The sequence below is a fragment of the Pan troglodytes genome, chromosome 4 (genome assembly GCF_028858775.2).
Source record: "Pan troglodytes isolate AG18354 chromosome 4, NHGRI_mPanTro3-v2.0_pri, whole genome shotgun sequence".
Classification (NCBI taxonomy): domain Eukaryota; kingdom Metazoa; phylum Chordata; class Mammalia; order Primates; family Hominidae; genus Pan; species Pan troglodytes.
The window spans coordinates 105,594,985-105,622,608 of NC_072402.2; the positions used below are offsets into that span (position 1 = coordinate 105,594,985).

At 37.9% G+C, this 27,624-nt stretch overlaps 1 protein-coding gene across 1 annotated transcript in view; it reads right to left on the reverse strand.

Annotated features, from left to right (window-relative positions):
* FBXL17 (F-box and leucine rich repeat protein 17) overlaps window positions 1-27,624 on the reverse strand; it is a 525,181-nt gene that overhangs the window by 14,091 nt on the left and 483,466 nt on the right. The window contains exon 8 of the mRNA XM_016953578.4: window positions 7,575-7,717. Within this exon, the coding sequence (XP_016809067.2) occupies window positions 7,575-7,717 (143 nt within the window). The remainder of the gene's footprint in view (window positions 1-7,574; window positions 7,718-27,624) is intronic.

Genomic DNA, 27,624 nt, shown 5'->3' on the forward strand with positions numbered 1-27,624 from the left:
TTTTCTCTGAAAAATTCCTTGCAAACAGGAACAGGATTTTCTCTAGGCACAGCATGGTAGGCCCTGAAGACCTGCTGCTGCTGGATGGCCAGGCCTGGCATGTGGGCTGAGCCATTCCTTCTCCACCTGCAGTAGTCCCTCAGTCACCTGGTCACTGCAGGCTGGTCTTGTTGCTACTTGGTGAAGTCAGGCGATTAAGAGTTCTGGGATCTCATCTGAGGTCTGTTGAGGAATTGCTGCTACCTATTCTATTTTTAAATTCGAAAAATAATATGATCCTACAATCTAATTCTTTCATATAATTACTGAAACCAAATCAAAGCTCCAAGGAGATTATTTACTGCAAAGCAATGACGCTCCAGGGTGCCTTCAGGCAAACTTCAACACAGCAATCTATTCACCCTACAGTATTTGGGGAACAGTAGGCTCTCTCCTTCCCCCTTTTAAAAGCAAACAATTTCACTATCCATCAATCCCATAACAGAGGCCAGCAAAACATAAGCAGCTACTTGCAGCACATTCCCTTAAAAGGTTCTACACAGATGTTGATTTTCCTGAAAAAACAAACCAAACAAATCTCAGCCTGGACATTGACTGGCTGTTTGACTTGGCAGGTCTTCACTCTCTGCTCAAAAGAAAGGACTGACTCCTACCGGTTCCAGGTTTCTTCTTTCTCTGTAAGTCTGGCTGTAATTTAGTGAGTCCTAATGATTTAAAAAAAAAAAAATTCTATCATTTTCAAGAATTGCTGCCTTAGTCTCAGGAGGCTAGTTTTCCTATGAAGATCTGAGCTTGTGAATTTATATTTATGGCTAGAATATTATGAACCTGTTGGACAGGTGATTAATATACCAGATACAAGATTCCAGAGCAGCTATGTATACGTGAATAAATATAATGATAATGCTAATAGTAGTTAACATTTATTGAGTGCTTATAGTGTGCCTGACTTCGGGCTAAGGGCTTTATCACAATATTTCATTTAATTTTGTAAGAACCCTATGAGATAAATGTCATTATCATCCCCATTTTTCAGTTGGTGAATTTGAGGCTTTTAGAGATTAAGCTGCCCAAGGTCCCAGAGACAGTAAAATGATGGAGGTAGAATTTGAAAACCTAGCAACTTGACACTAGTGCTCAACCATTTCACCTCTTTTATAAAGGTCCACATCAGTGTTTCTTGGTTTCATATTTAAATACCAGAAAGGACTTTTAGTTACCACTTCTTAGAAGTTCAGGTGAACAGGGTTGGAAGAGGAGGAGATGGGAACACTTAACTAAAATGAGGTTGAAAGGTAACCTCTGAATTTCAGCTGATGTGTTTTTCCCTGTTTCAATTACCAGGAATAATCAGGAGAGGGTTGTAAAATGTGTTTTGAAGTGCTCCTATGTGAAAATCACCTGGAGAAACTGTTTCATCAGCAAAAGGAACAAGATGCTGATGCTTCAAGTGAAGGACTTAAGTTCAGATTTTAGAGCCCCAGTTGCACTCTCACCATTTCTCATCGCCCCTTTCTTTTGGGGCACATGTCATGTGGGCTGTCTGAGTAAGGGTTATGTCACCCACAACAGAGGACTGCACAGTCTGATACTCCTGCCTTATTCGGATAGAATGTTTTCTTTTCTTTCTTTCTCTCTCTCTCTTTTTTTTTTTTTTTACTTTATTTTCTTTGTTATGGCATCAATTTTAAATCTTACATTTTGGCTATGGGCAACCTGGAAACAGCTGTGCAGACAAGGCAGGGAAGAGGAGAGTCCCTGCAGGTATACGCTTTGTTTCATGGCTGAATTGCTACCAAAACAGTCCTGGACACAGTGCCCTCAAATTATTTTTCTCTGAAACTGATTTTTCCAGTTAGTTCTGTACATTAGTTACAGAGTCCTATATTATTTTCCCCGTAGGGCTTTCCTGCTCATGATTCCTAAACAAGCTGATAAAAACTCCATTTTCTCCACAGAAGTATTTAGGTTGTTGAGGCTTTCTCTTACCATAATTACTTCCTGAAATATGCAGTGGTCAATTTTTCCTGAATATTTTTACATTAAATTGGGCACCCAAAACTTGGCCCTAGATATTTTCAGGTGGTAAAGCAGACTCCTGGCTCGAAAGAGCTGATTGGTTTCTATTACTTGCTTTCTGTATTGGCTTCTTGTGAATTCGATTTTAAAAAATCTCTCTCCCATTTAAAAATGTGGAACTCCATGTGAAAGCCACGATTTCTTATGTCCTGAAGAATACAGCAATATTTACTAAAAGAAATCACTATTTCACTCCTCAACTAAGAACTTCAGGAATTGGGGCAGGTAAGGAGAAAGGTCTTGGCAATGTCAGTTTGATGAGAAATGAATTAATTCGATTATTTTCATGGTGTGGATCAATAGCAGTCGGCCTCCACAGAGGCCCCTGGCCTGAAGGCAGCTGGATAATCAATAGGCTCACACAGAGGCGGCTCTCCTCCCCAGCAGCCTCTCTCATCTTTTCTGGGCGGGCTCTTCACGCCTGTGTAATTCTAATTTATGTCAACTAGAAATCAAAGAAATTCCAAGAGGCTTTGGTCATAGGACATTAGGGTGGACCTTTCACAATCTATTTATGTCTGTTCCTTAAGTAACGTGGCCCTCACAGCCCTCCAGGTGCCTCTACTGGCCAAGGAGAAAAAACCTCCCAGCAGAAGGGTAGCCATCTGCTCCGGGCCATGGCAGAGGCGTGGGGTTAGGTAAACCGAGGCACACTTTCTCTTTCCCATCTATAACTATGCAGGGACATAAGAACCAAGCATTTTAAGCAAAATGCTTTGCCAAGAGTGGCTCCCTCAATAACGCTCTTTAATGATACCCCAGACGCTGGCATTTTCAAATCAAATGAACAGTGTATAAAATTAGTTCTGCATGAAGTTAAAAAAAAATAGAAAGTGAAAGGGAGCTTTTAAAAGCTCCAGCATTTCTCCATCCAACTGCTTTTCACAAGGGTTTGGCATTTGAGAATTGCTACGTTTATGATGTTATTCACTGCTCATAATTCAGGCCTGCATCTCCAAACTTCTGTACTAACACACACTGCAGAGGTTTCCACCAAGACACTTTTATCACCTAGGCCTCGCAAACAGCCAGCCTGCCTCCGGTGAGGGCTGTTTTTTCCGCCAGTGCCAGGCCACGGTGCCTCCTCCCTTCTCATCAACCTTGTCACCCCAAACATTTTTCATTAACCTTGAACACTGCATTTCCATTTGCCCTACAGCTTTATCATGATTTTTTTTGGTCCTTTTTAGTTTTGTTCTCCATCCAAACTGCCTTATAAGAAAAAGAAAATATAATACAATTATAAGAAACAGATCTATAGAGAATCTAGAATTCACTGAAGTCACAAAAATAATTTCTACGACCAAAGCCGCTGTTTATAATTGCGGAAAACAGAGGGAACATACTGCTCTTATTAGAGTGTCCCGTTGATTACACAAGTATTTTTAAGTAAATCACCAGATAAATGTGAGTTAAGTTGATAGGTGATTTCGGGTCAACTCTAATTCCCAAGGTCAAGTAAGCCTTTGAACAGTCTTTAAGAATATAAGCTCACCCCAATTCATCAAAGCCGTCTCACACAGCGTTTTCTTCTCTTGGTTCTTACAATGCACTAAAGTTTAGGAGATTAAGTGGCGTCAGCTTCAAAACCCTCTAACATGCTTATCCATCCAGGAATCAGAAAAGCTACTCAAACAGGGGCTGCTTAATGCACTTCCTGACTTTACAACTGCATGGGGAATGCTGCATTGTTGCACAACTGGAGGACTCCTCCCCAGGAATCACCAATGTTGCAGCCAAACATATTTACTGCAGTTTAGCTTAGCCCTTGTTTGACAATCCAAGTACACGTTGCTTTCATCTGCAACGAGTATGTTTAACTTTTCCCATTTGTTCTCTGCTAACCTAACCAAGAGAGACGGCGGGTGGGGGTCGTGGGGGGAAACACTGTTTTCCTACAACAAATACAATGCATTTTGTTATTCTTGCAATTCCTCAAAAGGTGAAATGAGGAAAAAAGCATCAGTTTGGTAAAGTATAGCCTCCAAATTAAATATAAGTGGCCCTCAGTAAAACTGACTGTGAAAGAACATGCAACTAGAACGTTCTTTCTCAGAACCACAGGATCACGGAATGCCAGCACAAGGACACACAGACTTCACAAACCACATCTCTCTCCAGTGCAGGGATCCTACTGACACCATTCCTGACCAAGGGGTTTGTTGAGTAGATGCTGAGGTTCCCTGCCTCCTCCATTGGCTCCACTGGTGTGCAGAAACAAGAGGAGAACTCTAATGGGTTTTCTTGGTGGTTAGCAGATTTGGTTAAGGTAGGGAGAAAAGTGACAGGGCCAAATTAATTTTGTTCTTTAATGCTTTGCTGGCACAGATGATCACAGACTGCCAGGAGATGGTGTATCTTCTTCTCCGTTCCCTAATCATAGTTTTTATGTTTCCTGTTTCTATTCTTATTTTTCACTGTTATTTTGTTACTTTCTGTTTCCCTAAGTACTTGAACAGTCTTATCTTCAACTCACCCTTTTCTCCCACTGCAAATCTTTCTGCATCCCTGTGCTGGAGTAAGATGGTTAATAAATTCATACCAAATACTAAGTGTCCTACGGAGGCATTAGTTTTTCCATTGCAAAGTGTGTAGAAAGTGTAATTACTGACATCTTTGTATAAAAAATAGTCTTAATTTTAAATTTAGGTGAGGAAAAAGCACAAAGGCAAAGCATTCTCTAGTCTGAATTTATTTTTTTCCTTTCTTTTTAATTGTCTTTCAAAATGGGATAGTAGGCAATATAATTTTTTTTTTCTCATTGGGAAATTCCAGTATCACAACACAGGTTAATATAATGATATCGATGATAAGACTAATCAGTAACAGAGCATTTTATATACAATAGACATTATTCTAAGTGCTTTACGTATGTTAACTCATTCACATGCTCACAATTCTACAAGATAGGTACTAGTATCATCCTCATTTCGCAAACGAGGGAACAGGCATTGAGAGGTTAGTAACGGCCCGCGGTGACACAACTAGTAAGTGCAAAGCCCAGATCTGAACCTGAACTCTGGCTCTCCGCAGACCATACCCTTGCTACTAATTTCTTTTCTTTGTTACTCATATCTTCCTTTGAATCTTGATGGTAACTTAAAATCTGGAGATGGATGGCATGATACAAAATCTGAAAACGGAATAGCTACTTTAGATTTCCATCCAACTAAACCAACAAGCAGGCTTTTCTGTGCAAGGCTTTACTTGTGCTTTGTGTGTGGTTTGGAACTGTCTTCCATCCTCACAGAGCCTCTCGTGTTTGGCTCTGAGCTGCTTTAAGTCTGAGGAAGCCAGACAGCAAGGCTGGGTCCAGCATCTCCCTGGGCTGCGCTGCAGCAGGCTCTGACCAGACGGCGTCGTGCTGGAGCCAATGGGTTCTCAGAGTGGCTCTCTGGTTAGAGAAAGGATTCAGAGGCAGCCCAGGAAAAGCGCTAAAACCCTCAGGGATACAGCTAATCTGAACACTGTCTCTATTTAATTTTGGACTAATTTGCATTTGGGTAGAAAATAACCCATTTCTTAACTAAAAATCAGCAAAATGCTGGTCAGCAAATATGTCTGGAATAATATTCTCCTGTAGTAACTGTAACATACAACTTCTACAGTGTATCTCCGAAGATGGAGCTGATCTTAACCATCTAAAGATTACAGGTTAGAAATATGGCAATTTCTGAGAATGGCTGTGGACACATATGTATGAATGTGTACATTTTGGTAGCTTTAGTTAGCATTCATGTGGCAGTTCCTTCTGCTGGAAGCTGAGGAGTTCTGCCGTCATTGATTCCTGTTTCTAGAGCACTCTGCCTGTGGTGGACCCTTTAACTTGTCTTAAAAGAAGTCATTTTAAAGTGGCAGGGTTAGCAGCGGCATTAGGTTGGTTACTAGAAAGATTTGTGGGAGATTCGCAAGCCCCGGATCTCAGTGCTGTTGCTTAGTTACAAAGTAAGTCGCTTCTGGGCTGGGCTGAGAATATATAATAACATTTCTCTAAACATAACTAGCTGGCAAAGGTCTCGTATAAGTTGGGATTCTAAAGTGTTTGGAGAAAAGAATTAGCCAATTAACAAAAAATCACAAAGGACACAAGGGCTTTGGGCCATACTTCATTTGCCCCCACATTTGCTACATTTAGAAGATGCATGCCCTTTGAATGGCGTGTCTATTTAGTTTCACATTATTTTGCTAGATTTGTTTCTAATCACCATTTACAGAAGTAGCACACATGTGTAAATTAGTACAAGATGGCGGCACTTTCTGAGCAAGTATCTGAACTGGACCTTTTCTAAGGGAAGCAGTCCCCGTGGCCACAGACTGCCCCCTGGGTTGTGCCAGCAGCACTGGATACAGACTCCAAAGACCCGGCATGAAGTCTTGCCAGAGTATCCCTGGGCCACTGACTGGTCTTTCTGAGCCTCCATTTTCTCCCCTTCACAATGCAAATAACTATTTCTTAGACTTGTTATAGGAAAAACATGGAATAAACAAAGAAGAAAACACCTGTGGAGTGCCTGGTGTCCAGCATAGGTTTTTTTGTTTGTTTGGGACACAGTCTTGCTCCGTCATCCAGGCTGAGGTGGTGCGGCACAATCACGGCTCACTGCAAACTCGGCCTCTTGAGCTCAGGTGATCCTCCCACCTTAGCTTCCCGAGTAGCTGGGACTACAGGTGTGTGCCATTATGCCTGGCTAATTTTTTTTGTTGGGGGAGAGGGGGATAGAGACAGGATTTTCCCATGTTGTCCAGGCTGGTCTCAAATTCCTGGGCTCAAGTGATCCTTCTGCCTTGGCCTCCCAATGTGCTGGGATTACAGGTGTCAGTATAGATTTTTATTATCTGTTTTCTCAGTCTTCAAAGGGTCCCACATTAAATGCTACACCATTTCCTAAACTCATGCTCACATCCCTGGCTGGTTCTACAGGCCTTCCACCAGCACCTCTGGAACCACTTCTTATCATGTGCTGGGAGTGGCATCTGATGTATGGGGAGATGCAAATTCCCACATACCCCCTTACTGGCCCTTTGTTGGTCCTGAATGGCCAGAATACATAGATGTTCAGTACCAAAATTACACACTTGTGAAAAACCAATTTGGCACTGTTCTTTCCACCTTTACTGTTGCTGGAAACTTGAAACCCAGAATACAATTTTACGGTTAGACCCTGCAAATTGCAGTTTGTCATGTAATCTTTTACATTTTGGTCCATGGACTTATGAATAGGATGCCAAACTCTAGTTGACTATGTATATGATTACTTTTTCTTTCTACTTAAGCACAAAATTCATTATTAAGTGGGAAAATACAAAGATAATCTCAGATTAGTTTACAAAAGCAGGCAAACAATGCATAGCTATAATTGTATATATATATATATAAAATGTATATATAATATATAATACACGGGAGTGGAGATAGAGAAGGAGAGAGGATATGACATCAAGCTATTAACTATACTGATATGTAGAAAGCAAACAACTTGATAGTCAACTCTTACTTTATCACATCTCATCAGCCCCAAATATCTCAGAGACTTGCTGCTCTGTGCAATCAGGGTGGCTCCTTGGTCTGTGATTTCTTTACACCATCCAACATCCACAGTCTCTATTGTCATGCTGTATCGCCCAATGGCTATCAGTGCTGCAAGAAGGGACGCAGAGAAAGCATTAATGTTAGCAGTGTAAGGGAGCTCTATCTTATTATGACTATTCATCTCATTTCCTCACTAAATTTGTTCCTGAAATTTTGTGTGTAAATGAATGTTTTATAAACTAAATTAAATTTGAAATGCTTTAGGAAAGCTTCCCTATGACAAAACCATTTGCAAAGTGAATAATCATTCCATAATTTCCCTTTCATTGGACACAACCTTTTATCAGTTTTATTCATTACAAGGTTACCTGTACTTTCAAACATTCAGCTCTGCAGAAGGAATAAATTAAAATGTATTACAGATACAACATTTAAAAAAACCCAAGTACTAACTTAATTTTACCCAAGATAACTTTAATTTTTTTTTAAAGAAGAACCCACGTAAACACCATTTTGAGGAGTGTTATACTGCAAGTGAATGTCTTTACCAATTGGCATAATTTTTTCCATCTGTTCATGACCTGTAAAATGTAAAAGTATAAAATATTTTTCACATTAGCGCTTCTTGGGACTGTTAGGAATTAAGAGTACATCATACATACTGCTGATTTTAATTGGTGCCATGCTAGAGTGCAGTAAAGGGAATGCATTTGTTATGGTGAATTTCCTCATCCTATCAGAAGTCTTCCTTCTATTAACATACAAAATGAAGCCTGTCGTCTGTAAACTATGAGAGTATCTGTAGTCTTCTTGGCTGTTTAGCATTGTACCACCACTAAAGTGCAGACACTTATCCCATAATCTATGATGTGCACTACTAATCACTGCAAAGTCCCATAACCCATCACCCCATCACAGCGACCAAGTGGTGAATGTGGCTCTTTTCTACCGACTTTGATAAATGTGCCCACCTTTATATTTAAGGAGCAGAAAAACAAATTTCAATACCCCAGCACCAGTTTATGGTGCACTGGTTTGTGAATCAAAACCCTGAAAACAGTGCCACAAATATCAAAAAGAAAAGAGAAATGGTTTTCTGATAATTTCCTCATTCTAAGATAGCATAAGTTGATTTCTGTGACAATAAAGGTGAATGATAGTTCCCAAAATGTGTTGACTAGATGGATAATTTAGAGTTAAGTACTCATGTTAACAAATGTTTACTCCTACAGCTCACAGAAGAGAATATTTGGCAAAATCTTTCTTTGCTAATTACCTCAGTATTTTTTTTTTTTACTAGAAAACCCATGTCTGTACATTCCAGTAGGAAAGCACTCCCAAGTAGCCAGATATTTAATGTTTATAAAAACAACAATCATGATCCCAGTGTTTTCCAGTGAAAATACAATAGAGAGACAATTTTTTTTTAAAAAGTTCTTTATGTACCAGTTTGTTAATGTTTTCATCTTTGTGCATGCTGTTTTGATATTTAAAGTTTTCCAAAGGGTTTGGGGGATTTGCCAACTACTAAAAGTTTGCAGAAATGGTATGAATACTATTTTTGTATAGAAGGAGCAACATCCCAGGTTAATTTTGGTGTCTCTGACCTAAGAAAATTGTTCTCTCTGGTATCATCATGACTTTCATTGGTTATGATATCCTGAAGATCTGCTAAGAAAAATGAAGTAGGGGATACATAAAATAAATCCCTTTTAATACAAAGTGCTCAAACTATGATTTCCAAAGATGACAAAGCACCACTTGCAGGATGGCCTGAGGTTGGTAGATTTTGTGCAGTTGTTTCATTAAGGTCTGAGGCTAGAACACGAAAGCCCAGTGCTATCCAGAAAAGCCCTGGACTATCACAGCCTGCTTTATAAGCAGATAAAGAGTCAATAGCTATTGATTCTGGGTGGTAAAATCACTGATGTTTGAAGGCTTTTCTTTTGACTTAGTACTATTTACTGAAGTTAGAATGAAACTTTTTTATTTCTTAACTCATTCATTTATTTAATAAGCACCTCGTGAGCTCTAGAGCATTTTTGCCAACATCTACTGACTACATGCTACGTGCCAGGCCCTTGGCTAAGAATTTCAGGTGTATTGTCAGATTTATTACTAACTGCAACCCTATTAAGTCTTATTGTTATTTCCACTTTAATAATCAGGAAATGGAGTCACAGAGAGATTGAATAACTTTCCTAGTGTCACAAGATAGTAAGTGGGGGAGTGGATTTTAAGTTGGGAGCCAGCTCCCAGCAGAATCATGGGGCAAGGCACCTGGTAGTTCTGATAGGCCATGCCACCAGTGGTGGAACTGCAGTGTGACATACTGGGCCTCTGTTGGCTACTGGGAATATAAGATTCATGGAGCTCAGAGGCCAGTTGAGTGGAGGTTGGGGGGTGGGTGCGAGGTGGGGTAGAAATAAGGAACAGCCCAGTAAACAGTCACAATCCAAGGCTTACCCCCCATCTGTTCCCTTTCCCAACTCCTTAGCTTTTAGATCTCAGGTCAAAGGTCAACTTCTCAGAACTCATCACCCTAGCATTTATTGCTATTGGGAATGTTATTATTTGTTTACTTCTTTGTGGCCCACTCCCTCATTAGAACAACAGCTCCTATTCACTGCTGTCAATGCCCAGCACCTAGCACATGCCTCGTACAGAGAAGGTTCTTAAACATATCCATTGAATACAGCAACAACTGTAATAGAGGCACGCTAAGGGGGTGTAAGAGCCCCCTCACGCTTCAGGGAAATGTGGATACATCAGAAGCCCTCACAGAACAGCTGAGTTAGGTCTTGAAGGATGAGTAATGGTTTTCCAGATAAACAAATGAGCAAGGATAGGTATGCTGGGCAAAGGAAACAGCATGTGTGAAAGTAGAGATGAGAAAGGACAAGTGAGCTGCAGGTATTCTACGTGGCTGAAGTAAAAACAGTACAAGAAAGTGGGAAGACTCATTTCAGAGAGATTTATTCAGTGATTAATGGCACTGGGGTAGGTATAAGAGACACAGAGTAACAAAACCAAGCAGAGTCCTTGATGTCATGAAGTTTATAGTCTAGCAGAAGAGACAGATGTGAAACAAATAAACATGAAAGTAAACATAACTCTAAATTGTGACAAGTGCTCTGAAGGAAATGGACTGACCACTGTAGGACAGAACAACATTTAGCTGGGGGCTTCAGGGAGGGTCTCTCTGATGAAGTTACTCTTAATTCTTCCAACAGCTCTGCAGAACAATAACCATTTCAGAGGTAAGAAAACAGAGGTTCAACAGCTCACCAAGGCCCAAAAATCTAATAAAGTGGCAGAACCAGGGTACAAATTGAGGTTATTTGGCTCCAAGGCCAGTGCTTATTCTGTTGCAACAGCAGCACCTAGGGTGGGAGTAGAGCCCTGCATATGGTCAGAACGGATTTCTCTTTGCCACTCAGGTAGCCAAGTATGTACCCTATGTCCAAGAGGCCTGAGGGAATCTTCTGATTCCAAAATATACAGCACGTAATTTGCCTCTCTTTGACTATATCATGTCCTTGGACAGTTTTTCATTGTTGTTTCATAAGCTAGTTATAAAACCTGTAGTGTGGTCTAGTCTCAAGTTCGGTTCTAGGCTTACTACCTAGTAGATGTTTGACATCGGGATCACATTTAACTTTTCTGAGTCTCAGCGTCCTTACCTGGACAATGGGGAGGTTGATTATTTGTCCTGTCTACTTCACGAGGTTGGTCTGTGGCTCAAGTGAGATGACAGATGTAAGGGACTTTGCACTACATAAATGTCATGATTTATTTGATATTTCCCCAATCCATCCTACAGTTGTGTAGTTGCTATAAAATGAAAAGACTTGAAAGAATTTCAAAAAATAAAAAACTCTGGGCAAATGATAGCATTATATAAATACTTAGTCATTATGTCACTGCTAGAGTTTTGAACTGCCTACTCTCTTTCAGTGATCATAAACTTCTAGTCTGTACCTGGGCTGATAGGGCTGTAAATGTAATGTATCATTACTACCTTCATTAGAGGCTGTTGACACATTACAATGGTATTTATTGAACCTTGAAAAGGGATAAATTATGCAAGACTAATTCCTAACTCCAAAGCAATTTTAATATACTTTTTAATGTGCTAAGTGCATCTAATGAAGAAAGTTAAATTTTAAAAAAGGTACACAAATTAAAAGCTGTAGTTCAGTAACTTGTGTGTTGATGAAGGATATACATTAACCCCCTAAAAGTCATTCCCATAGACATACAAATGACAGAGTGATTAAAAGACTTAAGCACACATGCACTTAATTTTGACCAAGAAATTCCATTTCTAGGAATCTACTCTGACAATATACCTCTAATAGTGCAAAATTACTTCAATATATACAAGTTTATTTATTGGAGCACTGATTGTAATTGCAAAATAATGGTAACAGCCTAAATATCCATACATAGGAGAGTGCTCGAATAACTATGCTATAACCACACAACTGAATAATACTATGCCACTCTAAAAATATGAATAAGCAAAATCCCTAGGAATTAATTTGGAATGATTTTCAAATCATTAAGTAAAACAAAAGCAGAGGCCAAAAGAGTTTATATGATGTGCTACCACCCTTCGTAAAAAGCACAAGGGAATATAATAAAATACATATTAATCTGCTCATCTGTGCACAAGTAACAGGAGAAGCATAAACCAGAAACCACAAAATACTGTGTAACTATAAAGGTTGGTAAAAAATAAAGAAGCAGGCACAAGATGTGGGGGTGGGGTTGTGAGGAAGAAGAGAGAGAAGAAAAGATACTTCTTGTAATAGCTCTTTTTATATAGCTTTGACTCTCTGAACCATAGTAATGCCTTACACACTTCCCAAAATAAAAAAAAAAAATGTGTAAGAATCTGAAGAGGAATACAAACAGTAACAAATGAACCCAAATAAACAGCATAACCCAGATGAATAATATAACTATGCCAAAGGGGATAGGAATTAAAAATGAATTTAAGTCACTTTGGAAACATGATGTTGACTGTATAAGAGGAAAACCAAAAAGAACTGTAAGCAAACAAATACCGTACTATAGCAAGTAAATTTGTCACAGGAGTATGAGTTAGGAATTCAGTAACTACTCTGTGTAATCTAGGATTGTAAATAATGACAGCTAGTGTTTTCATTGTTAGTGAAACAAGTTACAAATAAGAAAATAGGAGAGGCACACACATACACAGATACATAGATAGCTACAGAAGTGAGTAATAAGTATTGTGTATGTGTATTCCTGGTTTAGTATACATACATCTATTTCCTAGCTCTTTCTGCTGGGAGGAACTGAGGGCAACGGCACCCTAGCAGCACTCAGATCTTGGTTTCTAAATATCATTCTCCAGTGAAAGGAATCAGAGCTTCGTAGAGAAATGGCTGATTCCAGGACTGGAGCAGGGAAAGTACAAGATGAGTCTGGAACATCTAGTGATATCAGAAAAAGAAAAGCTTTTAAAACAATGGGGAGCATTTCAAAAGGACACAGGATCCAATCAGAAGAAGCTGCCAGTGACCAAAGCTGGAAAAATCTGAGCATCAAAATAAATAATGATAGTATGGATTATAGTTCATAAAGTAAGTATCCACAAGTCCATACTGATACAAATAATCAGATAAATATAAACATATTAACACTATATATACTCCCTGGTCACTTCTGCAATATTCTTGCCAAGACGAATAACGTCAATGTACTTAGAAGAAAACATCACACAAATCCAAAGTGAAAAACATTCTACAAATTATTTCACTAGTCCTCATCAAAAGGGTCAAGGTAATGAAATACAAAAAAAAAAAGGAACAAGGAACTGTTACAAATTGGAGGAAACTAGGGTGACATGACAACTAAACACAATGTGGGGTCCTGAGTTGGATCCTAGAACAGACAAATCAGGGAAAACTAGTTAAATTTAAATAAGACTTGTAGTTCACTTAATTTAATTCTTTCAGTGTTAATTTCCTGGTTTTGATAAGCGTATTGTGGTTGTAGAGGTTGTTAAAGTTAGAGGTAGCTGGGTGAAGAGCATACGTGAACTCTACTATTTTTGTAACTTTTCTGTAATTCTAAAATGATTTCAAAACAAGGAGTAAAAAAAGTATGGATAAGCTAAGAATAGATAACAAAGTGAATGAATTAAGTAGAGGACTAAAATTTTCTAAGTGACAACATTTTCACAATGGAACCTCGGATATATAAATGTGAGAACTAAAAATACATTTCCTCCTCAATAGAAGGAAGATTAGTCATACAAGTGCATTAACAAACGACCTGCATGTGCCATTTTGTCCTTTCCAGTTCTATCTTCTGCTATGGATCTATGTACCTGTAATAAAATCAGAAGAAAAGCCCTAGTGCTTGAAAGAATTAGGGTTAAAATTTAACAGTAGGATTAACATCTTTCATGTAATACTTCGATAAAAGCCATTTGCAAAGAAATTTCTTGGCACGGTTACAAAGAGATAAATATGAAACGTGCTCTTCTTTGTAGAAGCCACAGAAGCTCCAAAAACAAAGAAATGACACTTTCAGAATCATTTGTTGCGTTGATGGTCCCTGCGAAGGCTCCCTCCACCCCGCAGGGACTACAGGGATGGTTCCTAACTCAGGCTGTTGAGGAGAATCACAGGTGCCTATTCAAAGTACAGACGCCTGAGTCCCACCCCTGGAGAATCTGATTCCGGAGAAGCTATAAAAGTTTCTGTGATCCTGATGTGCAGCTAGGGCTGAGAACCACTGGAACAGAATAACCTACAGCTTGGGCAAAGTCAGTCAAGTGAAAACAAAAGAGCTCCCTTTTAAGGATATAAATAGCTAATGTGTTCTGACACTTTAAAACAGTTTGGTCTCTCAAACGGTAGTTACTTTGTATATAATCCAATACTTTTAAATCTCTTTACTTCTAATTTATGTCCTTTCCATCCATTTGTATACATTATTATATTATTCCTATTATCTATAGTAAACTGTACACTGACCACACTCTAAAACATTTTTCCAGATAGTTCTTTTTTTGCAATATTTTGTAAACATTTTCCTTTTCTTCATTGTACTTATTTTATATTTCTAATGTAGCACTTACCAGAGTTTGTTTCATGTTAAAATTATTTATCAACATGTTTGTCTTCCCCATTAGATTGTAAAATCCTTGAAGCAGTGAATATGGAGTGTGTTTTATCTAGGACCTCTGAATGTCTGAAAATCAAGTGTCACTCATTTTTCATAGTTTTAATTAACTTTCTGGAAGCATAACTAACTGCAGAAAGTTGCACATGTCTGAAGGGTACACCTTGATGAATTTTAGTAAAGTTCACACAGCTGTGTGACAGTTTCCAGGCTGAGAAACAGAGCAAGCCCAGCACGCCTGCGGTCTTTCATCCCCACTTCAGTCACTTCTATTCTCCCAACAAGGATAATCATTATCTTGACTTCCAATCACACACATTACCATTCCTGTTTTGAACTTTATATAGAGTCAAACACCAAACATTCTTCTGGGTTTTTAGCTGCCCATTATGCATGTGAGATCCATCCACGTTGTTATGTATACTGGTAGTGTTATGTATACTGGTATCATTACTGGTAGTGTTATGTATACTGGTATCATTTCTCAATGCTGTATAATATTTCATTCTGCTGATGGACATCTGGGTGGTTTCCGCCTTGGGGCTATTACAGATAATGCTGCTGTGAACTTTCGCATACATGTCTTTGTGTGGACATATGTTTTCATTTCAAGTGGGTAACTGCCTATGTGTGGACTTTCTGGGTCACATGGTAAGTGTTACGTTCAACTTTATAAAAAAAACTGCTAAAGTGTTTTCCCAAAGTGGTTGTACCATTTCACATTCCCACCAGTATGTATGCAAGGTTCCAGTTTCCCTTGCATTCTTGGTACTTGGTAATGTGTCTCTCTTGGATTACAGCTGTTCTAGTGGGTACGTAGTAGTACCTTCTCGTGGGTTTTCATTTCCATTTCCCTAAGGATTAATGGTATTGTGTATCTTTATCATGGTGCCACACTTTAAAAAAATTTCTAGCAGAGTGCCTCTACCCTTGTAATACTTAGTAGATATCTATCACATTAAATTAATGATGGGAAGGCACATAATTTTTCTATTATTAGATTACAGCAAATAATAGCTTTCTAAACACCAGATAATTTCCCATGTAATCTGAAGATGTGAAACTTAAGTAAATTCAGGAATAAATAAGGTTATAGAAAATGTTGCAAATGCTCAATTGTTTGTGAAAATTTTAAAGATGGTGGAGCACTTTTTATTTAGAAACTCTGAGTCCCTGAAAATCAAGTGGAAAAACACAAATAATAAAAATGATTGCCCATCAATGGTAGATAACATTAGAGACTAAAAATTTGAATTGTGCTAGCATTTTCAAGCAGCTGTACACAGGGGCATTCGTTTTATATAACTCTGCTTACTGAATTCAGAAGAGCAACACGTAGGTATTGTCTGACTCACAAAGGGAGCAAGCTAGCTGTGGCCCTTGACCTTTCTGGGAAGAGGCTCTCCTGCCCTGTAACTCCTGAAATGGTAATGCAAGCCTTATTTATAGGTTGCATCTGCTTTCCTTCCTATGAGATGAACAAGTTGGTGGAAAAGTCAGTTCAAGTGAAGAATTTTTTAAACAAATGTCTTAAGCAGCAGCAGCAGCAGCAAGGATAAGCATTTATCCCTTGTCCCTTCTTATTTATTTTTATTTTGAAAACAGACAAAAATTTGATTGAGTATGTAGAAATGATTCCTATTATGTGACTTCCAAAAATGTCAAAAACAAGGGGCATATTTAGAACTAACATATATTTAACAGGAACCTGATCCACTGCTCTGGTTTTCAGTGGTGCTGTATTTGGTGGGAACCAACCCTTTGAGTAGAATGTTAGGTTCCCCTGACAATCCCCCTATTAAATTTTAAAATTAAAGATGAGGAAGAAAAAGAACCTTACAACTGTAACATTCGCTGAGAACCTAAAGTCCCTGGTTCAATGATTCTTTTTTATTCCAGCCTGCATAAATACATATATTACTTATCAAAGAATTATGTATCCTTTCCAAAATCCTGACATTACATTAGATTTCCTCACTTTATGAGAAGTGAATTCTGGGTTTAAATATGTTAGTTTGCAGAGATGGGAAAGTACATTAGTGTCTCTTTCATACATCTGCCTTGTCCAACTCCCTAAACTGAGTTTTTCAGACCACTGTAAAGACCGAATGTCAGTTTTAAGCTGGTCTCAGATTAAAAAAAAAAAAAAAACTGTCTGAAGCTGGGCATGGTGGTTCATGCCTGTAATCCCTGTACTTTGGGGGGTCAAGGCAGGCAGATTGCTTGAGGCCCGGAGTTCAAGACCAGCCTGGGCAACATGGCAAAACTTCATCTCTACAAAAAATAAAAAAAAATAAGCTCGGTGTGGTGATGTGCACCTGTGGTCCCAACTATTGGGGAGGCTGAGGCGGGAGGACTGCTTGGGCCTGGGAGGTGGAGGTTGCATTGAGCCAAGATCACATCACTACACTCCAGCCTGGGAGAAAGAGCGAGACCTTGTCTTAAGAAAAAAAAAAAAAATTGTCTAACCTACCATGTATCAGAGTAGGATGTGATTTCAGTGAACACCACTTAAACACACCAAGGTTGGTGAAAACATACATGTTGTCAGGCTGACCAATAAACATTGTAAAAGTATTTTGATAGTGAAGCAAAGGAAAACAGAGGAAAAGGGAAGAACATGGGGGATAATGGCAGAGTGAATAGATTATCTTTTCTTTCATTCGACAAATACAAATTGAGTACCCACTATGTGTCAGGCAAATGTTTCAGTGGTTGGGGATAAAAAGATCAAATTCCTGGTCTTGTGGAGCTTGTATTCTGGATACAAATAAATAAATAGACTATATAATTTTTCAGATGGCAATAATTCTTTGGAGAAAAATAAAGCAGAGACCAGGATGAGAGTGTTGCAGTTTTAATGAAGTCTGCTAGGGAAGGCCTCACAAAGAAAGTGACATCTGACAAAAACCTGAAACGGTGGGGGAGTAAGCCATAAAGTTATCTATGGGAAAGGCTTTCCATGCAGAGAAAACCTAGTGCCAAGCCATGAGGTAGGAAGACTGCTGGTTTGTTCCAAAACGATGGAGTGCCGTTGAGATGAGAAACAGGGAGTTAATGGAAAAGAGGGTGGAAAGATAACCTTGTAGGCCATTTTTAACAATATTGGCTTTCACTCTAAATAAAATGGGAAGCGACTGAAATATTTGGGGCACAGGAGTGATATAATTTAAGTTAAACTTTCAACGAATTGCTCCAGCTTCTGGATTGAGAACAGACTGTAAGGAGGTAAGAACAGAAGCAGGAAGACCAATAAGGAGGCCATTGCAATTATCCAAGCAAGAAGTGATAATGGATTGGCCTAGGGCTGCATAATAGAGATGGAGAGAAGGGGTTGAATTTTGAATCAATTTTAAAGATAGGACCAACAGCATATGCTCATAGATTGAATGTGGAGTGAGAAAAAGAGGACTCAAGGATGTAAAAAGAAAAAAAAAATTTCTTGGCTCTTAGATTTTGAAGAAATTTCTTACATGGAATTTTACATAGTTGCTCTTTGTGTCCTTGTGTGTCTAAGTGTCCTTGGATTAGTAGGAATACACTGATTTCTTCTACTGCATATAAACTCCACTGAAGGGGCAAAGACCACTCTTATTAATCTTTGCGTCATCATTGACTAGCTGAGTCTTTCTTATTATTCAATATACATTTGTTTAAATAGAGATACTCTTCAACTTACGATGGGGTTATGTCCCAATAAACCCATCGTAAGTTGAAAATATCGTAAGTGGAAAGTGCATTTAATATACCCAACCTACAGAACATCATAACTTAGCCTAGCCCACCTTAAATGTGCTCAGACATTTACATCAACCTACAGTTGGGCAAAATCATCTAACACAAAGCCCATTTTATAATAAAGTTATTGAATATCTCATATAATTTATTGAATACTATACTGAAAGGAAAAAACAAAATGGCTGTATGAGAACTCTAAGTACCGTCTCTACTGAATGTGTATTGCTTTCACACCATCATAAAATTGAAAAATCATAACTCAAACCAATATAAGCTAGGGGCTGTCTGTGTGTACATATTAGTTATCACAATTATAAGCACTTAGGGGAAAAATCAGAAAGGGGTCTTGTTTAAAGAGTTCACACTTATTCTTTTATTCTAAAAATATTTATTGGGTAGCTACAAGTATGTCAATCACTGTGATGATTGTGTCACTGAGATGTCTTTGCTTGGGGGAGATTACAGGTAATACATATTTTTCCTTACATGTTTGTGTATTTAAAATTTTTCAACATTATGCAAGTTTTATTTTTACAAAGTAAAAAGAAAAACATTTTTAAAAGGCTTCTACTGAATAGATCACTTAATTTTCCCAGAGTAAAACTAAGAACTTGACATTTCCTACAGTGAGTTTTCTTTCTAATCCAGTGCTCCCCAAGGCAAACAAAGCTCTTTACTGGTGCCAAAATCCAACACCTAAAATCATGTAAAATTATGTGGAAAAAAAAGCATAAAGCTACTTACAAACTAAAACTAAACATGGAAAATGTAGCACAACTGTTTCTCCCTAACTGCAACCAGTACAGTTGTAACTCAGAGGCTGTTGTCTCGAGTGTGGATTAGTGTAGATATTTGCAATGATTTTTGCTATGGGCATTTCTGCCATAAGAAAGGCAAAGGAAACAAAAACATGAAATTCAAAACATTTCCAGTTTTGATAGTTTAGTAGAGAACTAGATTAGAATACAGCAAATAATACATTTTCTATATTCTGTTTTCGATATTCTCTATTATCTTCCTATCAATGGCCTCTTCCATTCCCAGTTTGCTGTCTAATATACCTGTCTATCTCTCAAGTCCAGCAATTATTTCAATTCAAAAATCCAGCAATGGGACTTGTGGGTATCATTGTCAGGGTTAGGAACTAATGAAAAAGTAGGGGACACAATCAAAGGAATGGGAGGTAGAAAAAGAAAGCACAAGAGGAAGTAACAAAGCAGGGAGGGAAAGGAAAGACATTGAGAGAAAACAGTTGAGGTGCATAGAATAAACAGGATGGATGCTACAGAAGGGAGAGGCCTGGTTCTGGATCTGCTCATCTGGGAGCTTAAACCATGCACAAAAGCACACTGCTCACATGTGCACACACATATACATACACAAATACACACACACATTTATCCCTAGGCCCTAACCCACAGGTAGATTCAGCATGAAGCTAATGAAGGTTGAGCTTCAGGGTTTATCACTTACATGGACCTATACATTAGAAGGGCCTAGAAGTGTGTTCACATGGTAATATGTTTTGAAAAGTCTGTAAAAACAAGATACTGTTGTATTCTTTTTCTTAATGAGAGCTTACATATTATATAATCCTCAGGCACTACAAAATCTTGAATCTGTCCCTGACCCAAAACCAACAATATTCTGATTCCAGTGGGTTTGGGGATAAATGCTGTCTTCTTTTATTTTTATTTTTTCTTAAATGTCACCAAGTGATTTTGATACATAGCTAGGTTTGGAAATCACTGATGAAGGACTACAGACTGATCACTTTAATGAGTCTCTGACACCTAGGTGGTATTTCTTTCTGGAGTTTTGCCACCATTGATTGCGACATAAACCATATAACACTATGCAGTTTGGAAAAAGCTGACAATTGGCAACATTCACTTCCACATTGCAGTGATGAATCACATAACCCTCTGTGCCGAGTAATTAACTATCCATTTGTATGTACTGGCTGTAGCGATATAGTTCTTTCCAACGAGGAAGGAAGGGAATTTGGACATAACATTAACAGTTGTTAATACCAAGCAAATAGAGTAAATTAGATTTATTAAAAAGAGTATGTGTGTGGATTTTTCCCTAGGAGTTGATATAATTTGCCTAGCTTTCTAATTATAGCTGGGACAGAAAATGGCTGAACCCAAAGACCTCTCACGGTATCTAATAAACTTTTACTTACAGGGAGAACATTTCTTGGGTTGAAGAATGACAAATAATTTACTAAGCTTTTCCTGAAAGATAGCTAAAGGTGTTTCACCTATATCCAGCTGATGAATTAGCTTTAGCTAATAATCAGTGTCATGAGACAGGGAAGAAGCAGCCTGTAATTACTTTGAAAGGAATGAAGGAACAGATCTGATAAAGAAACTAAATCAGCTAATTCCTCTAGTGGCATACTGAGTGGGAGAGAAGCTTACTCTACTGCAAGTTTTAAAGTGAGGCAAAGATGGGGGACATTGGTGGTTTTTACCTGCCTGACATCAATTCTCATTTTCTCACAACAAACCCTCAATTTTCCTTTCCATAGGATGCAGTTTGGGGCATATGATGCAAGATTCCCTGCCTTCTTCAGGCCAGGGGTAGGCATGTGTTCCAAACCTGACTAACCATTCTCAGTTGCAAATAATCTGAATCCTGCCTGCAATGACTTAAGAAGAAAACCAGCTGGAGCTGATCCATCCTGGGGGACATTATATATAAATCTCACTCTTATATATAATTATACATGTGTGAGATTTATACATAAATCTCATTCATATATATAATTACACATGCTTTTAAAAATGTATTTGTTTTTACATAAATTTAATCAAAATAAAGAGACTGAATTGCAACTACAAGAATCAGAATTTCAGCTATTTCTTTACCATAAAATATAATAATTTTTAGAAGAATTTACATCAATTAAGACAAAATTTTATGAAACCTTTAATAATTTGGAGTCATTTAAAAAATTCTGCACTTTAAATTCGACAGAATCTCTTAGGAATCAGTTCTAGGAAAGATGAGAAAACTGGCAGGCACTTCTCCCTTTTCCCTCTTCCTCCTTTTATTTTTGTTAGCAATATTATTATTTTTATATTATCAGGTTTTAATGTTTCTGTCTTTTGTAACCACAATTCTCATGGTTGTTTTCCTCTGGTTCTACACTTAGCATACTTTTATCCACAATTTTTTTAAAGTTCTTGAGATCTTTATTGTGATTAATCTCTGGTGGCTAGATACTACCTTTAAGAATTTTTTTTTAAAGAAAGATTCATCATATATTCCCTAAGTTCTTGTATGCTTGAGGAAGACTGGTACCCTCATGCCTGGGAAGGAACAACATGGCTAAATAGTAAAATTTGGGATCATCTTAATTTTACCTTCGAGGCTTTATAGATAGGTGCATCAGTTTGCTGCAAAGAAGCCTAAGTCCAACATGATTTCTTACCCTTCTTATGTATCTAGCTTTTAATGTCTGAAGCTGTATTCTTCCTTTGTATCTTAGGTCAATACCTTTATCAGGACATGTTTTCATTGTTCTGTAGCAATTTATTTAACTGGAACTTCACAAGCTCTTTTAATTTTTATAGATTCAAAACCCTTTAGACACAAGATCCACAAGCATCACTCCTGTTCTGTTGGTCTCACTTCACTCCCCATCCCCGCTTTTCTGCAAATGATGCTCTCAAATAAAATGCAAGTTAATAGGTACTGTAAATGATCCTATGTTTGTTCCTTTCAGATTGTTTCTTCTTTGATTGACCGGGGTTGGTTATCTGTTGGGAATATGGGGAAGTGATTAATGAGCTAGAGCTGTCTATGTGTCCAGTGTTGTTACCAAAAACCTATTATTTCCTTTATGCAGGCACACATTTCCTCCCAGGTTTCTATGTTCAAGAGGTTACATGGTATTAATAACAATGTTTTAAGTCGTTTTTGTGTTGAATTCTGGCACTTTCTCTCTGTCATCCTCTTTTGCCCCCTTCACTTCTGGCAATCTCCTCCATTTGGAGGCAAGGTGACAGACAATGTAGATGGCTCATCAACATGGTCTGTCCATCGGATCCCTCTTCCCTGACATTTTTGGGGTGTGAAACTGGGACTCTTTAAAGATATTCTCACCTCTTCAGGGACTGGTATACTACTGGAGAGTCATGACTGTAAAAAAGAATTGCTGGATGTGCCTTTCTGGATGGGGATACTCACTTGTATGTTAACCAGAAGTATCCCGCATCATTATTTTGTTGAAGAATTATGAAGTTAAAGAGAGTCAGTGATGTTGAGAAATTATGCAATGAACTATTAAACTTTAGGTTAATTTGACTAATATTTGTTGTATGATTACTTCATGCAAAATAATAAAGGAGATAAAAAAAAAGATGAGTAAAAGAAAGTCCTTGTCTTCACTTTCAGTGTGGCAGGAGAATAAATAAAATAGAAGATACTTATATTATTATGACTGTGCAAATACTGTTCACTGCTGAGCCAACTAGAAGGTGAGTATTGTAAGCATCCACTTAAAATACTGTGTGACACTACTCATCTCCACGTGAGCAGTACATCTCTCAGTAAATTGCACATCATAGTAAAAAGTGATCTCTTGCAGTTCTTGTCTATTTTTTTTATCATGTTTAATGCAATACTGCAAACCAGGAATAACATCATGGGACATATACAACATGCCACTAGTGTTGCTGAAAATGCTCCCAAGAAGCAGAGAAAAGCCATGACATTACAAGAAAAAGTTGAATTGCTTGATACATACTATAGACTGAGGTCTGCAGCTGCAGTTGCCTGCCATACCAGAATAAATGAATCCAACGTAAAGACCATTGAAAATAAGAAAAGAGAATTTGTGAAGCTGTCATTGCAGCTAGGCCAGCAGGCATGAAAATTTGGCATTTTTTTGTGAAATACTACACATTTTTATCTCGTACTGAAAATATAGCTTTTATGTGGGTACAGGATTACTTTAAGAAAGGCATACCTATAGACTTCAGTATAATTTAAGAAAAAAATAAAGTCATTACAGTAAATGACAAATTAAAGCAAAAGAAAGATGAAGGATCTAAATATGGTGAATTTAATGCCAGCAAAAGATGGTTTGATAATTTTAGAAAGTGGTTTGGCCTAAAAAAATACCAAGATAATAGGAAAAGCAGCTTCTGTCAACCAAGAGGCGGCAGTTCCCAGATGTCATTAAGAAAATCATACCAGAGAAAGGATATCTGTCTGAACAGATTTTTAATGTAGATGAAAGTGCCCTATTTTGGAAAAAATGCCACAAAAAATTTTATTAGTAAGGAAAAGAAGCAAGCACTAAGATTTAAGGCAGGAAGAGATAGGCTAACTCTGTTTTGTGCAAATGTAGTTGAATTCATGATCAAGATTGCCCTTATCTATAAAGCTGCTAACCCATGAGCCTTGAAAGGAAAAGATGAATACCAGCTGCCAGTCTTTTGGTTGTACAGCAAGAAAGCCTGGATAATGACAACCCTTTTTCTGGACTGGATCCTTGGATGCTTTGTCCCTGAAGTCGAGAAGCACCTTGCCAGGAAGAAACTGCCTTTTAAAGTTCTTTTGATATTGGACAATGCCCCCAGCCACCCAGAACTCCATGAGTTTAACACCAAAGGCATCAAAATGTCTACTTGCCTCCAAATGCAATGTCTCTAATTCAACCTCTAGATCAGGAAATTGCAAGGACCTTTAAGGTTCATTACACATGGTACTTTTTGAAAAGAATTATCAATGCTGTGAAAGAGAACCCAGATACAACATGTAACAGTCTGGAAGCATGACACCATTGAAGATGCCATTCTTATTATTAAAAAAAAAAGCTGTGAAAACAATCACTGCTGGAGAAAACTGTCCAGATGTGCATGACTTCACAGGATTTATGACAGGGCCAATCAAGAAAATCATGAATGAGATTGTGGATATGATAAAAAAAAGAAAGAAAGAAAGAAAAAGAAAGTGAGGGGTAGAGGATTTCAAGATGAGGATCTGATCCTGGGGAAATTCAAGAACTAATAGACACTACACCAGAGCAATTAACAGAAATGAAGATAAGTAGTACTTCTGAACCAATGCCAGATGATGAGGATGAAGATGTAGAAGAAGCTGTAAAGGAAACAAATAGACATTAGACAATCTGGCAGAAGGGTTCCCGTTACTCAAGATGGTTTTGGACTTTTTTTCTTTTTTAATGACTTGGACCCTTCTATGAAGTGGGCACTGAAACTAAAGCAAATGGTGGAAGAAGAATTGGTACCATAAACACTTTTAGTGAAAAAGGAAAACAGACAAAAATTATGCTGTATTTCTGTAAAGTTACACTGAGTGTAGCTGCCTCTCCTGCCTCCTACCTGTACTCCACCTCTTCCTCCTCTGCCACCCCTGAGACAGAAAGACCAGCCCCTCCTTGTAAGCCTACTCAATGTGAAGATGATTAGAATGATGACCTTTATGATGATTCATTTCCACTTAATGAATAATAAATATATTTTCTCTTCCTTATGATTTTGTTATTAACATTTTTTATTATTATATTTTACAGGTTTGTTACATAGGTATACATGTGCCATGGTGGTTTGCTGCACCCATCAACCCGTCATCTACATTAGGTATTTCTCCTAATGCTACCCCTACCCTAGCCTCCACCTCGCAACAGGCCCCGGTGTGTGATGTTCCCCTCCCTGTTTCCATGTGTTCTCATTGTTCAACTCCCACTTACGAGTGAGAACATGTGGTGTTTGCTTTTCTGTTCCTGTGATAGTTTGCTGAGAATGATGGTTTCCAACTTCATCCATGTCCCTGCAAAGGACATGAACTCATCCTTTTTTATGGCTGCATAGTATTCCATGGTGTGTATGTGCCACATTTTCTTTATCCAGTCTATCATTGATGGGCATTTGGGTTCCAAGTCTTTGCTATCGTGAACAGTGCTGCAATAAACACACATGTGCATGTGTCTTTATAATAGAATGATTTATATTCCTTTGGGTATATACCCAGTAATGGGACTGCTGGGTCAAGTGGTATTTCTGGTTCTAGATCTTTGAGGAATTGCCATACTGACTTCCACAATGGTTGAACTAGTTTACACTCCCACCAACAGTGTAAAAGTGTTCCTATTTCTCCACATCCTCTCCAGCATCTGCTGTTTCCTCACTTTTTAATGATCGCCATTCTAACTGGCATGAGATGGTATCTCATTGTGGTTTTGATTTGCATTTCTCTAATGACTTTTCTCTATTTACTTCATTGTAATAACACAGTGTACAATACATATAACATAAAAATATGTGTTAACTGGCTGTTTATGTTATCGGTAAGCATTCTGATCAACAGTAGGCCATCAGTAGTTAACTTGGGGGGAATCAAAGAGTTGTAAGGGCTGGGCTCACACCTGTAATCCCAGCACTCCAGGAGGCCGAGGCGAGAGGGACAGCCTGAGGCCAGGAGTTGGAGACCAGCCTGCACAAATAGTGAGACCCTCCCTGTCTCTACAAAACTCTAAAAGGTGTGGTGGCAGGCATCTGTAGTCCCAGCTACTTGGGAAGGCTGGTGTGGGAGGATCACCTGAGCCCAGGAGTTCAAGGCTGCAGTGAGTTATGATTGCTGCACTGCACTCCAGTCCTCTTAAAAGAAGATTTTTGACTACATGTGAGGTTGGTGCCCCTACACATTGTTCAAAGGTCACTGTACTTAAATTTAGGTTATTCCATACGAATGAATGGATGATTTTCTAAACGTAAGTTGTATACATCTAGATGTAGTTTATCAACTGGAGAACTGTATTTACCATTGAGTAAAATCATATTTAAAATTAAATCCTGAGGAGGGGGAGTGAGGGTTGAAAAATTACCTGTTGGGTCTAATATTCACTATTCAGGTGATGGGTACACTAAAAGCCCATACTTCACCACCCAACACATGCATTTTAAGAAATCTGTACTGTACCCCCTAAATATTAAAAAAAAGTAAATTTTGGACACTTGAAACTTTTCCAAATAGTCTCAAGAAATAGTTTCTATAATTTGAATCTTTCCTTTATAACATATTTGAAACATTTTTTTCTGATGTAACCAGCACCTTACATATACTAAATATTTTTATTTCAAGATATATGAAAACAAACAAGTAAACACCTGATATTTTTTGTAAAAGAGTATTTTCAGTAAGGATTGCTTTTGCTAAAATAAGTTTATTAACAAGACTTGATTCAGTTGGTCTTTTAGTAAGGTTAATTCCACTTGGTTTAATTGAAGCAAATCTTGATGAAATAGTATTATGCTTCCATTTACTTCTATCATCTACCCACAATATATGTAATAGTCATTACATTCAGCCAACTATTTTTCAGGTCAAGAGAGATGTCTTCAAGAAAACAGACTATGATTGACAGTTCTCCCAAATCAGTAATATCATAAATATTTATATATACAGTTATAAACAAACTATTAGTTTAAGAAATGCAATTTATCCTTGGTGATAATAGCTTTGAAGGTTAAAAGGCAGAATTTAACATTTTAGTTCTCTAAAATTTTATGCTTTCAACAACAAACTGTTCTAACTAAAGAATATCAGACAATGTAGTTCTCTCTCTACTGATGATTACATTTTTTTTAGATATGCTTACAGCATGTAGTAACTACTGTGTGCTTAAAAATTATTTGTGTGCATTAAATGCATTACTTGGCAGAACTCTTCAGACAACAAGTAATGAAAGATTTCAAATAAAATTCCATTCCCAAAAGCTTCTACTTAAGTAGTTTGAATTTATTGAAGCTCCTAATATAGTAAAAGCTACTGAATTTTAGGTGACAATCTCTTTTTAAAGCGAACCCTATAAAAGCAGCAAGTTGCATCCACAGAGGAGAACTAACAAAGTGCAATGTACTTAATTTCTTGAACAGATTTTATTAGATGCTAAATATAGTAAGCCTCTCCAGAGACAGTATTACATTTCAGGGGATTAGAGGATTTGTAAAACCACTATCTGCTCATAATGGAGGGCTTATCAACTGAAAAATATTTTTAATGATTTTACTGAGTATATCATCACATCCATGAACATAAGCTGCATTTAAGACTGCAATGAAGCATGATCTAGT